Here is a 16,217-nt window from a genome sequence, read left to right on the forward strand (position 1 = left end):
GCTAGCTATGTCTTTTGCTCGACTTCCTATGCTCCTAAGTTCCTGCACACTTAGACATAGGGTTAAAAATCAACAGGACCTAAACTGACTTGGTTGATCACATTAAAACTACCTTGGGATATTAATAATCTCTCCCTTTTTGATGTGATTAAACCCAAATTAAGTTAGGGTAAACCATAAACAAATATCAGTTATAATTTTTTGTAAAAATAATTTTGCAAGTAAAAAAATTAAAGTTGTACTACCCTCCCCCTATACTTAATATTTACTTTTAATTCTAAAAAAGTCTAAGGTAATATATTACTTGAAAAGTTAAGTTTCAAAAACTTCAATTTTATAAAAAATTCTTTTATATTAAAAACTTTAGCAGAGGTTGAACAGAAAAAATTTCACAGAAAGTTGAATTTTTGGCAAAATAAAAAATTTGCACTTTGATCACTAGTTCATAAAAAATTTCTAACGGAAAAAATTTCAAAAGATTGTTTAGATTAACATTTTTTTTAAAAAATAACTTAAACAAATTTTAATGATTAGACTCTTTTTTTAAAAAAAAACTTTTTCTAACAGAAATTTAAAGCATTAGTTAAATACTTTATAGCAAGTCAATTAAATATTTAATTCAGTAATTGGTTTCCAGGCTGTGGTGAGACATACATTAGGCCTTTTTAGTTATTGAAGTATCAACCACTTCTATGGTTATGGGAGCATCAACCATTTCTAGACAAAGCCTCTTAAATAATTTAAATATTTAATTTTCTTTCTGAAAGCCCTAAGTCTAGAAATATAATTAATCTAAATATGATTTTGGAACCCAGTACAGGTTCCTACCTACTGGATTAATCAAGAAATTCTTAAGAATGTATTTTTGTGAAATTTTCCTAATTTATCTCTTATGGTATTTAAAGTACCAATTTAAGCCATTGTATTTTCTAATAGGTTGATTATTTGAGCATGTGCAATGTTTCAAATTTTCTATTTCCTTATTCAATTTTTCATTTTCTAATTTCAGTTTATCGAAATCTTCTAACTGACAAGAAATAGCTAAACTTGATTTTAACTTTTTATTTTCTTTTTCCAACATGCAATAATTTTTTATAATAATTTAACAAATTGAAATAACTTGTTAGGAGGAAGAGACCATACCTGACTTACCTTGTCGATCCCGTAATCTGAAGCTCCCCTTGAAGTGCTGCTTTCTTCCAATGTCGCTCCCCCTTTATCGATACTCTCAATGCTTATTTCAGACGAGCTTGCTTCGTCTTCTTTTTTATGGCTTGCCATTAGGGCTAGTCCGGTGTAGGCTTCGATTTCAGATTTAGAGGACGATGATTCATCCCATGTGACTTTTAGATTATGCTTGGGCGGGCTGGCTTCTTGTTTTTGTCCTTGTCCTTGTTCTTCAATTTGGGGCAGTCATCCTTGATGTGCCCTTTTTCATTGTCTTACCATGAGTGTCATTTCATCGTCATCGAGAGAAGATTCAGAATCTCGTTCGTCCGTTTTTGTCTGTAAGGCAATGTTGTACTTTGGCTCTTTCTTCAGATATGCGCATCTTGTTTCATGGACTTCAAATGTTGAAAATAATTCTTCTAAAGTAGTTAATTCTAGATCCTTAGATATATAATAAGCATCTACTAATGATGCCCACTCAGTATTTCTAGGAATGCATTAAGCGCGTACCTTTACGAATCTCAGTTGCTTACCTTTTCTCCGAGATTCGTGAGTCTGGTGATGAGTTCCTTTATTCTTGAGTGAAGTTGTGCAACGGTTTCGCCTTCTCCTAACTTGATGTTGCTGATCTGGCTCCTAAGCAGATCCCGTCTTGTGAGTTTTGCCTCTGAGGTCCCTTCGTGTAGTTTCATGAATTTCTCCCAGAGCTCCTTGGCTAACTCATAGGCTCCGATCTGGTAACTTCTTATGGCGGTAAGACACTCAGCAGATGGAACTCTGCTTTGCCGTTGTCACGAAGTCGGCTTGCTCCTTCTTTATCCATTGGTATTCTTCTTTACTCTCAGGTGATACAAAATCAAATTTAATTATTAAAAATAAATCGAAATCAGTCTTAAAGAATACCTTGGGGGTACTAACACTTTATTCTTCCATGTGTCCTTTATTTTGTATGGGAAACATTTGTTTATAGTATATTTAGTAAGTGTATGTTTAAAATGTTTTTGGATTGTATATACCTACAATATTAATTTATATATATGTTTATATAAGTACTACTGAAATTTAGTTGAGTTCACATACTAAAAGTTAAAAAAATACATAATTATCTTATAAAAAAAAAAAATCCTCAACAGAGTCATCTACTTGTTCGATTAGCAATGGAAAAAATTTTGTGTTCATTTCATATAGATCTTCAGCTAATGGAAATTGCCCTTTAAGGTCGATATATTCATTAGTGTTGATTGACTTATCTAATGAATAACGCATATTATTTGCTAAGAATTTATCCTCGGAAACATTTATTTGAATTTCTACTTCTATTCTATTCTCATTGTATTCTTGTTCAGTCCATGCATCCTCAAAAAGATCTTCTAATCTTGTACTCGTAAGTATTGAGTCATCCTCAAAACTAGGAGCTTGTTCATTCAAATTTAACCTGTAATTAATAGTCTCTCTAGTATTGACCACAACACTAGATAAAGTTGAATGTGTCATATTCCCGGTATCCAAATTTATATTTGAAGTAATAGATTTGTTTCGATTCTCTATTTGTGGATCTATAGATTGCATCATAACTATGAGCACCTCATCAGAAATTTGATCTTTCCTGCATTGATACAATCATAAATTAACCATATTACAAACAAAAATTCTATTAAGACTGTGAATATTTTAAAAAACTACATTAACCGAATCAAGGAAGTCAATATATCATTAAAGTGTATTTTACTAAAATTGTACAATAAATCTTTTAGGATTTATCCTTTAAGAAATAATTATAGGTAAGATAAACCCAAACTTAGGGTTTTGATTTAAAAAATTAAATAAAGACATCTAAAATTCGAAAATGTTATTCTTCCTACAAATTTATAATACTAATATATAAAAAGAGAAAAATATAACTAAAATTCAATAGAAGACAACATACATATCTAAATTGATCATAGTGAAAAGTTTTATCCTCAGTCGGATTTTAAATGTTGCTGGTGCTTTAGAGTTTTTCTTGAATGCTTGCAATTGTCGGAACAGTGTCGAAAGTTTTGGAGCTGCTGGAACATTGATTTACACCAAACCAAAGCACAAACTTCATATATAAGGATGGTTCATACTACAAGAAATTTTGAGCGCTGACCCAAATAAATAATATACCTCACTCGACCATTGCAATAGGAGATGGTGAGGAGGAAGGTTACGTTTCATCGGTTAGGACTTCCGTGGTCTAGAGGGGAGGGTCGTTTGTCTTCGTTGAGTTTTTGCACTGTGCTACAAAAAAGAAACACATTGAGTTGTTGAATCGTGCTACACCGTGGTTTTAGGTTTAGGTTTGACAAAGAAGATGTACTGTTGCTGACTGTCAATGTTGGTTCGAACACACATCAGGAAGAGAAATTGACTACAGCACAGTGTTGCAATGTCAAAAACATATTGAGTTGTTGCACCGTGCGTTTGACAAAGAAGATGAACCATGTTGCACGGTGGTGTTTAAGTTTAGGATTGACAAAGAAATGCACTATCGTTGGTCGTCGGTGTTGATTCGGTCGCACTTCGGAAAGATAAATCATGCATGATTTGGATGCACGCGATAGCCATGCTGCAAAAGGTGGACAATCACGAGGGAAAGGTAGAGGATAAAATCGGCATCTCATATACCATCTGATCATTTTAAAAATTATACGAATGAAACAAATATTGTACAAACTTATGTAAAGAAAACTTAATGAGAGCTTTAACCAATGGAGAGAGAGAAAACGACAGCCCCGAAAGGCCGAAACTCCAAACTTGGCGCTTGGTTTCTCTCGTTCAAAAAAACAGCGCTGTGGCTGCCGATGCCGACGATTGTCGTCGTTGATTAAAAGCTAGTCTTCCCGTCTCTCTATCTCGAGCGGCTTCGGCGATGTCTGCAGAACCATCTCGAGCTCGCATTGATCAGGTACGCCATTTTTTCTACAGTCCCTGAAACCCTATTTTTCTTAGCCTCCCTCCGCTCTCCGATTTCTCTCTCTCTGTCTCTCTCCCCTTTTCTCAGTTCTTTACTTCGAGGAAGCGGAAAAACCTGCTGCCAAAGAATGAAAATTCAGATAAAGAATCCAGAAGTCCGGCTGTTGGATCTCCAAGCGGCAAGAGCACCCTGGATGGGTTCCTGTCGAAGTCCCCTAAGGGCACAGCACTCGCCTCCATATGTGAAGCTGACGATTCTTCGCCAAGGCATGAACTTGTAAAGAGGAATCTGACCTCCGAGACTGGTTCGGGTTCTGATGCTTCTCGCAAGTTGGCCTTCAATTCTTGTGCAGGAAATGGCTGTGCTAAAGAAAATAGACCCAGGGATCATCTGGATTCCGCGCAATGTCTTTCCATTGCAGTGGTCACTGAGAGAGAAAAAGATTCTTCAGAGGCCGTACCGTCTCATGAAACTCCCAGCGAAGGGAATTTGGAACTCAAAAAATTTGCTGCAGATTTTCTATCTTTATACTGCAGGTGATTGGCCTTGTTTTCTGTATCACTCAGTTGCACGCTTAATTTGCTTTAAAGATATTTTTTTTTATGTTTCACATAGTTTATTAGTGCATCATCAGAAAGTTTGGTATTTTTGGTATAGTTACCTATTTAGTGCCTGTAACCAGTGATGTACAATCAGCTGTAAGCTTGCCTTCGGAACCAGAGCAGAAGGGCCAAAAGAGGAATGTTAGCCCATCTTATCTAGCCGCTTGCAGCAAGGTGTTAACTAAAAGGCAATGCCCCTTAGAGGCTTCTCATAATTCTCCCGAACCACCCACCTGTAGATCACAAGCAATTGCTGAGAATGAGGAAGTCAAGGAGGTCAAACTTAAGGTGAGTCATTATGATTTTGATTCTTTATTATTATTACTTTTTGTTATTCTTCTTTGGCAAAGTATGAAGAAACAAATCTATGCAGATTTCGGGGGGTAAGAAGCTCAATAGTGAAATTAATGTGGGTGTAAGCTTGAGAAGATGCAGTGCTACTCCAATTGCTAGCAACACAAATGTGAGACACTGCAGAGAGGGTAGGCCATGTAATACCGAAGGTCCCTCTGGCACGCCCAAATCTGCTGTCCGAAACTCAATGTTCTCGCCAGGGGAAGAGTTTTGGTGTGAAGCAATTCAAGTAGCAGATTGTCTTCTTCCAGCCGTTACTAAACCTAGCAACCTACCTTGTTCTAGAAATGAAATATCCGATAACAAATTGGTAGCAGATGGATCATCTTTCATGGTTCCACAAAATAAAAATGTTTTGAATGGTATCGGAGAAATGACATCAAAGAATTGTTCAAAGACTTTTGAGAAAATATTACCAGAAAATATAACGGCACTGAGACTTAATCAAACTAATAGTGTATCTCCATTGCCTGTAAAGCATTTCGACTTCTCTCATGAGGACGGCTTGCAACAGTGTGTTGCCGAGAAAACTAAAGTTTCTATTATTTTCAGTATTCAGGCAGCAAATGATAATGGTGTAAACCATGAATTTCTTCATCATTCACCAGACCCTGAGCAAGAGAAAGACATCTCAAGTGTTCCTAATGGTTCATCATATGCAAATGAAAATTCCTGTCAAACTGGGGCAGATTGTAATTTGGCTGTTTCCAAAGGAAAATGTGTTTCATCTACTCATGATAATAGTTCTCCTTCAGGGAATGCTCATGATTCATCTAAAAAAGAGGAAACGAATCAGAAAGTATCAGTATCTGATGGCAATCATAAGGGGTCTGGTACTCCATCCAGTTTTATGCTTCCAAAGTACAGCCTACAGTTACACAGTTGGCTTCCTTCAGAAGTTTGCAGCATCTATATGAAGAAAAGCATCTCAAAGCTTTATCCTTGGCAGGTTTGACTTTTAACTTTGGTTTACATTTTCCTTGCCTTCGGTACCAATTTTTAAAAGAAGAATTTCTATAGTTGAAGTAAGTTCTCATGTAACTAACTCTCAGTTATTGTGCTTGGAGGAATTGTAATTTTAATTTATTTTTTGAGGGTCTTCAATAGATTATCCTTTTCAATATTATGTTTTTTTGAATAAGATAAAAGCACGAATGCAGGTAGCATGGGGTATGTGGGATTTAGAAATCCAATTTAGAGAAGGTTCAATTGCTTCTGGTGAGATTAGGAAATCCAATGTTTTCCTTAGTTAAAATGCTCACTGTTGTTTTTTTTTTTTAAATTCCAAATGAATTAATATCAAAGATCTGGATGTGAATTTGTGATTCCTTTGTTCTTTGAGTCTGAAGGAACATATATCTTTCAAAACATTCTTTTGTCTTGAGAACGTATCACAAAATTGTATGATTTGGACCTCAAATTCTTTGTCACTGGGTGTGTTGTTCTTTAAACTTGAGTTAATGCCTTCAAGTTTCTCCATCCCTATAGAAAACTTGGATATAAGAATATGAAGTGCATACATTTTGATAGTGGTGTCATTTTAGATATCTCAATTGAACTTTGCATAGTCATGTCATTATTAATATAGCATTCTTTATATTTACTAAATCAACACCAGCAGTTTTGTGCATTGATAGCTATTTTTACTTTTTGTTTCTTTTCTTATTTTGATTTAAATTGATGTACTTCTGAATTTTTAGTCCTAACTCTATTGATAACTATCCTTGTATACAAAGTCTGGTTTTACTACCTTCAAGATTCCAGGGAACGTCGATGGACTAAAAGGGGCAATATAATATATGCTAATTTCATTGTGGTGTTAATATTTAAAACTTTGCGCCAATTACTTGCATTATTTTTTTAAAAGTTCTTTAATCCAAACTCACCCAATCACAAATCAATTTTCTTATATATGCAAAATAAGAAGGGGAGCCTTAGCGCAATGGTAAAGTTGTTGCTTTGTGATCAAAAGGTACGGGTTCGAATCCAGGAAACAGGCTATTGCAAAAAGCAAGGTAAGACTGCGTACAATGGATCCTTCCCCGGGATCCCGCATAGCGGGAGCTTTGTGCACCGGGCTGCCCTTTTTATGCAAAATAAGAATTATGCAACTTGAATTTGTATATTAATGTATCATGCCATCTTGAGGCTTTATGATGAATGTTGATTTTGCATTTCATATTCAGGACTTTTATAACATAGCACAAATTGACATCGTGGGCATGTGTTTTACCTATATTTTAGGTGGAATGTCTGCTTGTTGACGGTGTTCTAGAGGGAAGAAATCTTGTTTATTGTGCAACTACAAGGTACTTAGTAACAATTTATTTTTGGAAAATGGTTGATGATTGACATTTTTTTCTTCAATTGTTTCAATTTGTTGTCTATTTTGCAATTTGGATTTTTCTTGCCAATTTTTTTGTAATATAATTAAGATGTTCATTGCATTGGACCACTCTTTCTCCCCTTTTCTGGCTTCTTTTTAAAATTTTAGTGACAACAATCTTAGCTATGCTTTCTGGTGGTGGTGGAGCTAGGAACTTTGTTTCATGAGTACAATAATACACTACAAAGAATGATAAATTTTAGATTTTTTATATTTGTTATTCTTTGAAACTTCATGTTTTTGATCTATGGTGTCAAGTAGGAGTATATAATGGGGCAAACATTATTCTTTATGTTTTCCCAAATGAAGATTATGTTTCACTTTTAATTTGTATTTTTATTGTGTTGTACTTCGACCTTTGATTCCTGAGGTGTTGGGTAACATTTCATTTCTATAGAAATGTTTTTCTCTCATTGAATCATTTCCAAACACCCTCCCCCCAAGTCGTAATGAACATTGCAAATCCATTGACTTGAAATCTATTGGATGCTAACCTCATATTAAAATTCCATGTTTTAAGTACACATTCAACTGCATTGATAGTGCCATAGCATAATGCTTGTGCAATATGTGTGGGCATATGCTAACTATATGCGGTCTTGATAAGTAATCATTTGAAAATTATAATATAAATGCTTGCAAAGAACTTGGGTAACAATTTTATACAAAGATGGTTTAAGAATGAGTATCACAAAGCTAATTATATCTAAGCTCCTAATGTTTGTCAACAATAACAATTGTGTACTGCCCATGTGAAAATATTAATCAATCAACGTGCTCCATTGTTGATTTAGTAACTAATGCCTAAGTTGTTGCACTTTCTCATCTTTGGATTTCCTCTATATTTATCGTAGATTATATAATCACACACTATTAAAATCTAAGCTCGTAATATTTGCCAATAATCACAATTTGTAGTGCCTATGTGAAAGTTTTCAACAATCAATGTGCTTAGTTGTTGAATAATTAATTCTAAGTTCTAGCACTTTCTCATCTTTGGATTTCTGTTAAATTTATTGTAGATTAAAAAATCACATATTGTCTATTCTTTACATTTATTATATTCTGTCACATACTAATTTATCCCGAATGGCCAAATCACACAAATTTACTTTGTCTAAGCGACCAATTTTAAGATCAAAGCCATTTGTGTTCCTATATGCATATCTAACAATCTTAGTCTGAGTCCATATCATATTCTGTTGGTTTGTTGGCTTTTGTGATGTGCTTCTATGAATGTTGATAATATAGAGTTGTTTGACAGTTCTGGCAAGAGTTTTGTAGCTGAAATTTTGATGCTAAGACAAGTTTTGTCTTCCGGGAAAATGGCTCTTCTTGTTCTTCCATATGTATCACTTTGTGCTGAAAAGGTACAACATTAAATGAATAATGTATGTTACACATATCATTGAATTAAAAATGAAACCTTTATGATTGGTCCTATTTGTGAGTATCTTAATTCTAGGCCGAACACTTGGAGTTGCTTCTCGAGCCGTTTGGTAAGCATGTTCGTAGTTTCTATGGAAATCAGGGTGGTGGAGCACTTCCTAAAGATACTTCTGTAGCTGTATGCACCATTGAGAAGGCAAACTCTTTAATTAATCGCTTGTTAGAGGAAAGTCGTCTTTCTGAACTTGGAATTATTGTGATAGATGAACTTCATATGGTAACTTTTCTTTCATTTGTTTCTTCTTTTTTCTTTTCCCATTCCCTAGACTTGTTTGCTAATGTTTTTTTTCATTGAAATGGTAGCTTGAAGTGATGTACTAGGCTTTTATTTTTAATATTTATGATCTTTGTGAAATTTATGCATGACTAATTGCTGAGTGTATCTGTCATATAGGATATAAAGTTTTCTTATATGAACTATTTTTTTATTTTTATTTTTTATGTTTAACCTTTTTCTCCTGGTAGGGTGATCCAAAGATTAGGTTTAGAAAGAGGACATCCTCTTTCCACTTTGTATCTTTCAAGTATACAACTTTTTAATCATACCATTTTGTAGCTTGCTTCAAATAATTTAACGTATTTCCAAATGGGTAAAACTGTTTATTGGCTTGTTTGCGTTTCTCTTCTTTACTTTTATCTGTTTCTCTCATCCCGTTGAATTAGTGCTGAAATGGTTGGGGATTTGCACATGTTGATACTAGATATTTTCTTTGTTATTTCTATTTCTTTCATGTCTATGTAGAACAATTAGTTTTTTTTTACTTTTCTTTATTTATTTGGTTAATAATGATAAACCATAATAAAATTTATTTAAATATATATAATGATACAGTAGGAGGATCGAGCTCAATGATATAGGAGGATTTATATAGCTGACCTTATTTAGTGGGATAAATGTTTGGTTGCTGTTTTTCTTTCTTTAAAATTTATTTAAATATACATAATATTTTTATTTCTTTATTTCTTTATCCCTGTATATACAAAGGATGTAGAGAATAAGAAATGAAAATATTAGACAGATAATCGGGGTTGTATCTATTGAGGGAAAACTTTGAGAGACACGTTTAAGATGCACAAATATATACTTAAACGATCAATAAATGACCTAGTTAGACGATATGAAACTATGGTAAATATACAAATCAAACGAGGAAAAGGAAGCTCAAAAAAAGACTTGGTTGGTAATAATAAAACAAGATAAATTAAATATAATTGATAATATAGTAGGGGATAGAGCACAATGGCGTAGAATGATCCATATAACCGATTCCACCTAATGATATATTGTTGTATTTCTTGATTAGGAAGCATTGAAAGCAACTGGTCAGTTAAGTATTTGATCATGAAAACAAGCAAACACTAGTCTCAATTCACATTCTTGAGAAAGGTGAGGATTAGGGTTTGTAATTTGTAATGTTGGAATTTTTCTAGGTATAGTCATAGTTATACATAGTTAACTCGAACTCTGACATTACCATAACATGACCATCAATTGAGGCTGTATGCTATTTAGAGGTTACTATTTAGCTGCCTTTTTTTTCTCTACATGACTCTCTGCCTCTCTTTTCATATTCTGAGAGTTGCAAAGCTGTTGAATATTTTTAATTTGATAAAACTGTTGTAGAAAAAGAGCTCCAATTTGAATTGATAGTTTACAATCTAGATAGTTTATTATCAGTCAAGGAATCTTCTTTCTTTCTTTTTTCTTTGCTTGTCTGCCTTCATTCCTTCGTTTGTTCAGTTTAGTCTTGTCTACATGTCACTCTTCTCCCTACTTCTCTGATCTTGTGACAACTTTCATGATTGAATCTATTTACCATGTGGTTTGCAATTATAGGTCGCAGATCAACACCGGGGTTACCTTTTGGAGCTACTGTTGACAAAGCTTCGCTATGCTGCTGGTGAAGGGAGCACTGACTCATCTAGTGGTGAAAGGTCAGGAGGTAGTAGTGGAGAGGGTGGTTCAGCTCATGGCTTGCAGATAGTTGGTATGAGTGCTACTATGCCTAATGTAGCGGCTGTTGCTGATTGGCTTCAGGTACACAAGGATATATCATCTTCTCTACTTCATTCTTTTACGAAAGGTTGGCCTCGATGTATTATATCCAATAAGGTTTAGAATTTTAGTTGGATCCCCTTTAATTGACCTCTACATTTTACTAGGATATCACGGCCATTGGAGGAGAGTGGCACAAAGTCAGTGATAAAATGTCAGCAGGGTCTCTTTATCTTTGTCTATGCCCTTTATATGTCGCCATTTATACATTCCATATTCTCAGTTTCTTAATAGAAGTGTCTTTATACTCATTGATGTAGCACTGAAAATAATCTCACTCAAAAGAAGGTAAAATAAATTATAGAGGAAAAACAGTTTTATTAAATCATAGAATAGAATAATATGAGGGATTGAGAACTCCATTTATAAGATAGGAAAGGACTAATTATCCTAATACTCAATAAAAATGCAATATTGACTTTTCAACAACTTGAAATGCTTAAAAACTTAAAATAATTATAAATCGTAAATTTTCTATTGCAATATTCTTCCTTGGCATGAAGAAGTTGACTACATAGAATTGTGGAGCGAGATGCTCTAGCAATCTCTGTGATCTTTCACACAAGTGTGAGGTGCCTTCAGAGAATATGATTCTAAAGTTTATTGTTAGATCTTAGGGAATATTTTGGGTGCAATATAGCATAGTTCATCTTTAGAGATCCATTCATGCATATCTAAATTTGGAAGTGGTTTCAATGGATCAAGTACATCTAGTGCTTCAATGTGGAGCAATTTGGGAATCAACTACTTCGAAGAAGGAAGAATAGACATCATAATTATAGGATTAAGATTTGTGGTTTAATATGACCACTCACATTTTTTTATTGTTGTGGTATCTTTGACTATATTAATAGAGTTAAGAAGTAAAAACAAAAAGGGTAGCCCGGTGCACGAAGCTCCCGCCATGCGGGGCCCCGGGGAAGGATCCATTGTACGCATCCTTACCTTATTTTTTGCAAGAGACTGTTTCCAGGATTTGAACCCGTGACCTTTTGGCCACAAAGTAACAACTTTACCGTTGCGCCAAGGCTCCCCTTGTTGTTGTGGTATCTTTGACCATATTAATAGAGTTAAGAAGTAATGATTATAAAATTAGTGAGGTAGCAAGCTAAGGAAACACATAAATGACTACATAAATGACTTTTTTTGGATAGGGTGTAAGTTAAGGTTTGTGAGAAAAATTAAGTAAATGCAAAGAATTGACAAACGAACAAGAATTAAACAAATTAATTTTTAGAGGAAAAAGGGTAGTCTGGTACACGAAGGAAGGATCTACTGTGCACAGTCTTATCTTGTATTGCAAGAAGTTATTTTTGTGACTCGAATTCGTAACTACCATGTTAACTTTGCAGTCGCGCCAAGGCTCCTCTTCTTGTTGTGATACAAGATGACACAAGCCTAATTCTTGTTGGAATTGTCACATGAATTACTTGTGCAAGTGGTGTAGTATCTTCCTTGTACGCATATAAAAAATGTATGATTACCATGTGAATATCTTGGGCAAATGGTGTGGTATCTTCCTTGTATGCATATTAAAAAAGGTAAGTTAGTGCAGTTACGTTTTTTTTAGGCCTTTTAAACTTCTTTACAGGGAGAGGGGGAGCTCGATTAGGTTTGAGATCACAGATCGAGCCCGATTAGGTTTGAGATCACAGATCGTTGTAGTTAGTAAGGGCAGTGGATGCAAGGGTGAGAAGGGTTCGACTATTGAACTATCGTGTGTGCGATTGGGGGTGGGGAATACGAAGCAATCATGTATGAGTGGCAAAAAGGACTTCGCCTAGCCCCTTTCTATAGAAACCACCCACTTTTGCTTGATTTCTAGTGGAAGGGTCTAGTAGAAACTATTGGGGCTGAAAAAATTTCCATTGAAGGCGGATTTGAAGTCCCTTCTGCGATTACTTCTGCATAGGTACTTGGAGGAGAGGGACTTGTTTCCCTCTTAAAAATCTCTCCTTGATAGGGAAATGGGTTCTTTTCTCATGGTCAAATAGGCCCTAGAAGACCATATTAGTTATTTCAAATCAACTGTGCATATCTTAAATAGTATCATGGAGTCAAATTATGGGTAGACTCCACAAAAATAATGAGTATTTTTTCCTAATGTTTCCATGTAATTCTCCAATGTAGTAGTTCTAGTAGCAAATGTTTCTTATGGTCATTTTCCTTCGATGAAATTTTAGGCTGCACTCTATCAAACAGAATTCCGTCCTGTACCATTAGAAGAGTTTATTAAAGTTGGGAATACCATTTTTGACAAGAAAATGAAGGTTGTCCGGACAATCCCAAAAACTTCTGATCTTGCGGGTAGAGATCCAGATCATATTGTAGAAATGTGTAATGAGGTATTAAATTTTGGTGCAGATTGTTGTTTGGCTACTTATGATTTAACTTGGTACTTCTAGACTCTGTTGTATATCCATTAGTGCAGGTTGTTCAAGAAGGTCATTCAGTTCTTTTATTCTGTTCCAGTCGCAAAGGATGTGAGTCGACTGCAAGGCATGTGGCTAGATTTCTAAAAAAAATTTCTGTTGATGCTCATGAAGGCTGTGAGTTCAATGATGTATCTTCTGCAATTGAAGCCTTGAGGAGGTCTCCTGGTGGATTGGACCCTATCCTTGAGCAAACACTTCCTTCTGGTGTTGCATATCATCATGCTGGCCTCACTGTAACTTCCTTTTTGCTTGACTTAACAATCGTGCTTCATTTTGTTTAATGTATCTGAATGCATGTATATTATTTGTTGGTGGAGAAAATTCTTAAGGTTATTACCCTAGACAAATTATTATCATTATTTCCCTAGACAGATTATTGTCATTATTATTTCACATACACAACCCTATGCTTGATATGCTTACCAATTACTCGTTTTTATGTACAACTAGGTTCCTAATGCTCCCTTTTAAGTTCAAAAATATTGTAAAACCCCAGCTTGGTACATGTACTCAATTCTAGAATCTTTTAAATACTATTAGCAAATTTGCTATCTAATTATTGGAAATAATAAGAGTTGATGTTCTTATTGGAATACACTTTTTATTAAACAAAGAAACAATCAATATCAATGTTTTTGTCCTCTCGTGAAAAGACCATATCGAAAATAATGTGTATAATAACTTGATTATAACAATATAGCTTTATTGGTTTGTTAGGAGGATTATTATCCGAAATAATGTGTACAATCACTTGCTTATAACAATAAAACTTAATTGGTTTGTTGGGAGGATTGCTCAGCTTAGTCATTAACTATTTGTGCTAGGTTAGCTTGTATATAGCAAGAGCTCTAACTCTTTCATCTACCTTTGCATTTGATCTAGCCACAATGATTTGGTTTTTTTCTTCTATGATGCCAATATGCCTCTAAGTATATAATATCTTGATGTGGATCTTTTATCTATGGGAGAGCAAGCCTAATTTGCATTTGTATGCCCTTCAATAAGTGGATGATGATGATCATGGTAGTGGAGACTTTTTCTTGAAGCAATCTTGAGATTTTGAAGAATTCTAAGAGTTGCTTTTTAATGGTCATGGCATGGAGCCTCAAGTAATCGACTGATCACATTTCCAACAAATGAGGCAGGGGGTGCAAGTTTAGTAATAGTAAGATAGTTCAATTTCTGACTAACTTCCTGGATAGTTCAATTTCTGACTAACTTCCTGTATAGTTCAATTTCTGACTAACTTCCTGTACTTCTACCAGGATTTGATAACGGTTCTCATTATTTCCACATTAATATAACATTAAGTTCCAAAAGAATGTCAACTGGTCTAATGCATCTCCTTTTTTAAGCATTAAAAAAATGCTATTTCCACTGGTAAATATAAAAGCCTCTCCTTGAGCAATCTCTATGCTAAGAAAATGTTTTAGATTGCTGAAAGTGTTGATGGAGATATACATTTAACTTCAGTACTCCTGTATCATTATTATTGACAATAATGACATCATCAACAGAAATAATAAGAACATGTGCATTAGATTGAGGAGAATAAGGATAGAGTCACTGATGTTCTTCTAATCATCCTATCCTGGAAAAGTTTTGTTCAACCTACACCAATACTTCAGTGTACACACCAGATTTGTCTTCTCCTGAGCGACAAACTAGGAGGTTGTTTTGTGCATATTTTTTCATTTAAATCGCCATAAAAGAAAACATTTTTCATATGATTTTGATATATTGGGAATGTGATATAACTGCTATTTCGTGAAAAAGTCAAATTGAGATTAAGCATAGGAGAGAATGTATCGATATAATCAACACCATATATCTACATAGCTTTCCACAACTAACTGAGGTTTAAAATGATTCACAGTGTAATTATTGATGTTTTCATAGTGAATACCTATTTAACGGTGGATTTCTCAGCTGGAAGAGGAACCAACAACCATGTGTCATTAGAATGCAAGCTTGTTATAACCTGTCTTCATAGTGGATGTGATAAAGGTTCTATGCTAGTCTGAAGAATGTTAACAGAGTCCAAAGCAGGGATAAAAGTAGAATACTATGTAGACATGGAAGCATAAGAAATGAATGCAAAAAGATTTGAGGTGCCATACTTAGGAGTGTCTTTTTTTTAAGCTAATAGGAAGATTAAAGTGGGAGGCAAAATCAGGGACAATATATGACGCTTTAAAGTTGTGGAGTCTCAAGGAGTTGTTATGGCAACCTTAACTTTAGGCCTTCTACTATAAGTCCTAACTGGTTGAAGTTGTGGTGTTGCTACCTTTGAAGGAGAGGATGGTGAAAAGGGACAGATAATGGAGTATGATAGGAAGAATTGCAATAGGAATAGGTAGAATGTCAATTCTCTAGTACATTAAGAATTAAGAATGCTCCTGAGAAAGACCTCGTGTTTGGAGATGAAGGTGATCTTCAGATTGCAATGTACATTGTGTTGATTGGGCATGCACTTCCCTAGATAGATGATCCATATCAGACTATTGTGTTCTTCTTCTTTTTTGGGAGGTAATCTGATTTCTGGGAAGAGCAAGAAGTAGACTATTGCAGCCAAGTCAAATGCAGGGTATCAACTATAACCATATCAACGTATTACTTCATCTAGGTCAAACAAATGCTTACTGAGTTAGGACATGCTCCCATAGAGCCATTGAACTTTTATTGTGACGATCAAATTACAATGCACATAGTGCTTCATTTAGTGTCCTATGAGAGGATGAAACATATAGAGTGATTACTACTTTTTTGAAGAGAGAGTGTGATCTAATGAGATTATCACATCATTTGTCAACTCCAATTGCTTATC

General features: G+C 34.7%; 1 protein-coding gene across 1 annotated transcript in view; it reads left to right on the forward strand.

The window, feature by feature from the left end:
• The first annotated feature begins 3,910 nt into the window (after window positions 1-3,910).
• The window catches only part of LOC122025458 (helicase and polymerase-containing protein TEBICHI-like), a 32,397-nt gene continuing 20,090 nt past the window's right edge, over window positions 3,911-16,217 (forward strand). Inside the window, exons 1-10 of the mRNA XM_042584264.1 lie at window positions 3,911-4,099; window positions 4,196-4,644; window positions 4,791-4,998; window positions 5,084-6,013; window positions 7,309-7,373; window positions 8,715-8,820; window positions 8,916-9,116; window positions 10,737-10,937; window positions 13,139-13,300; window positions 13,387-13,623. Of these exons, the coding sequence (XP_042440198.1) occupies window positions 4,064-4,099; window positions 4,196-4,644; window positions 4,791-4,998; window positions 5,084-6,013; window positions 7,309-7,373; window positions 8,715-8,820; window positions 8,916-9,116; window positions 10,737-10,937; window positions 13,139-13,300; window positions 13,387-13,623 (2,595 nt within the window). The 5' untranslated portion in view covers window positions 3,911-4,063. The remainder of the gene's footprint in view (window positions 4,100-4,195; window positions 4,645-4,790; window positions 4,999-5,083; window positions 6,014-7,308; window positions 7,374-8,714; window positions 8,821-8,915; window positions 9,117-10,736; window positions 10,938-13,138; window positions 13,301-13,386; window positions 13,624-16,217) is intronic.

Source organism: Zingiber officinale, chromosome 9B, assembly GCF_018446385.1.
Source record: "Zingiber officinale cultivar Zhangliang chromosome 9B, Zo_v1.1, whole genome shotgun sequence".
Taxonomy (NCBI): Eukaryota; Viridiplantae; Streptophyta; class Magnoliopsida; order Zingiberales; family Zingiberaceae; genus Zingiber; species Zingiber officinale.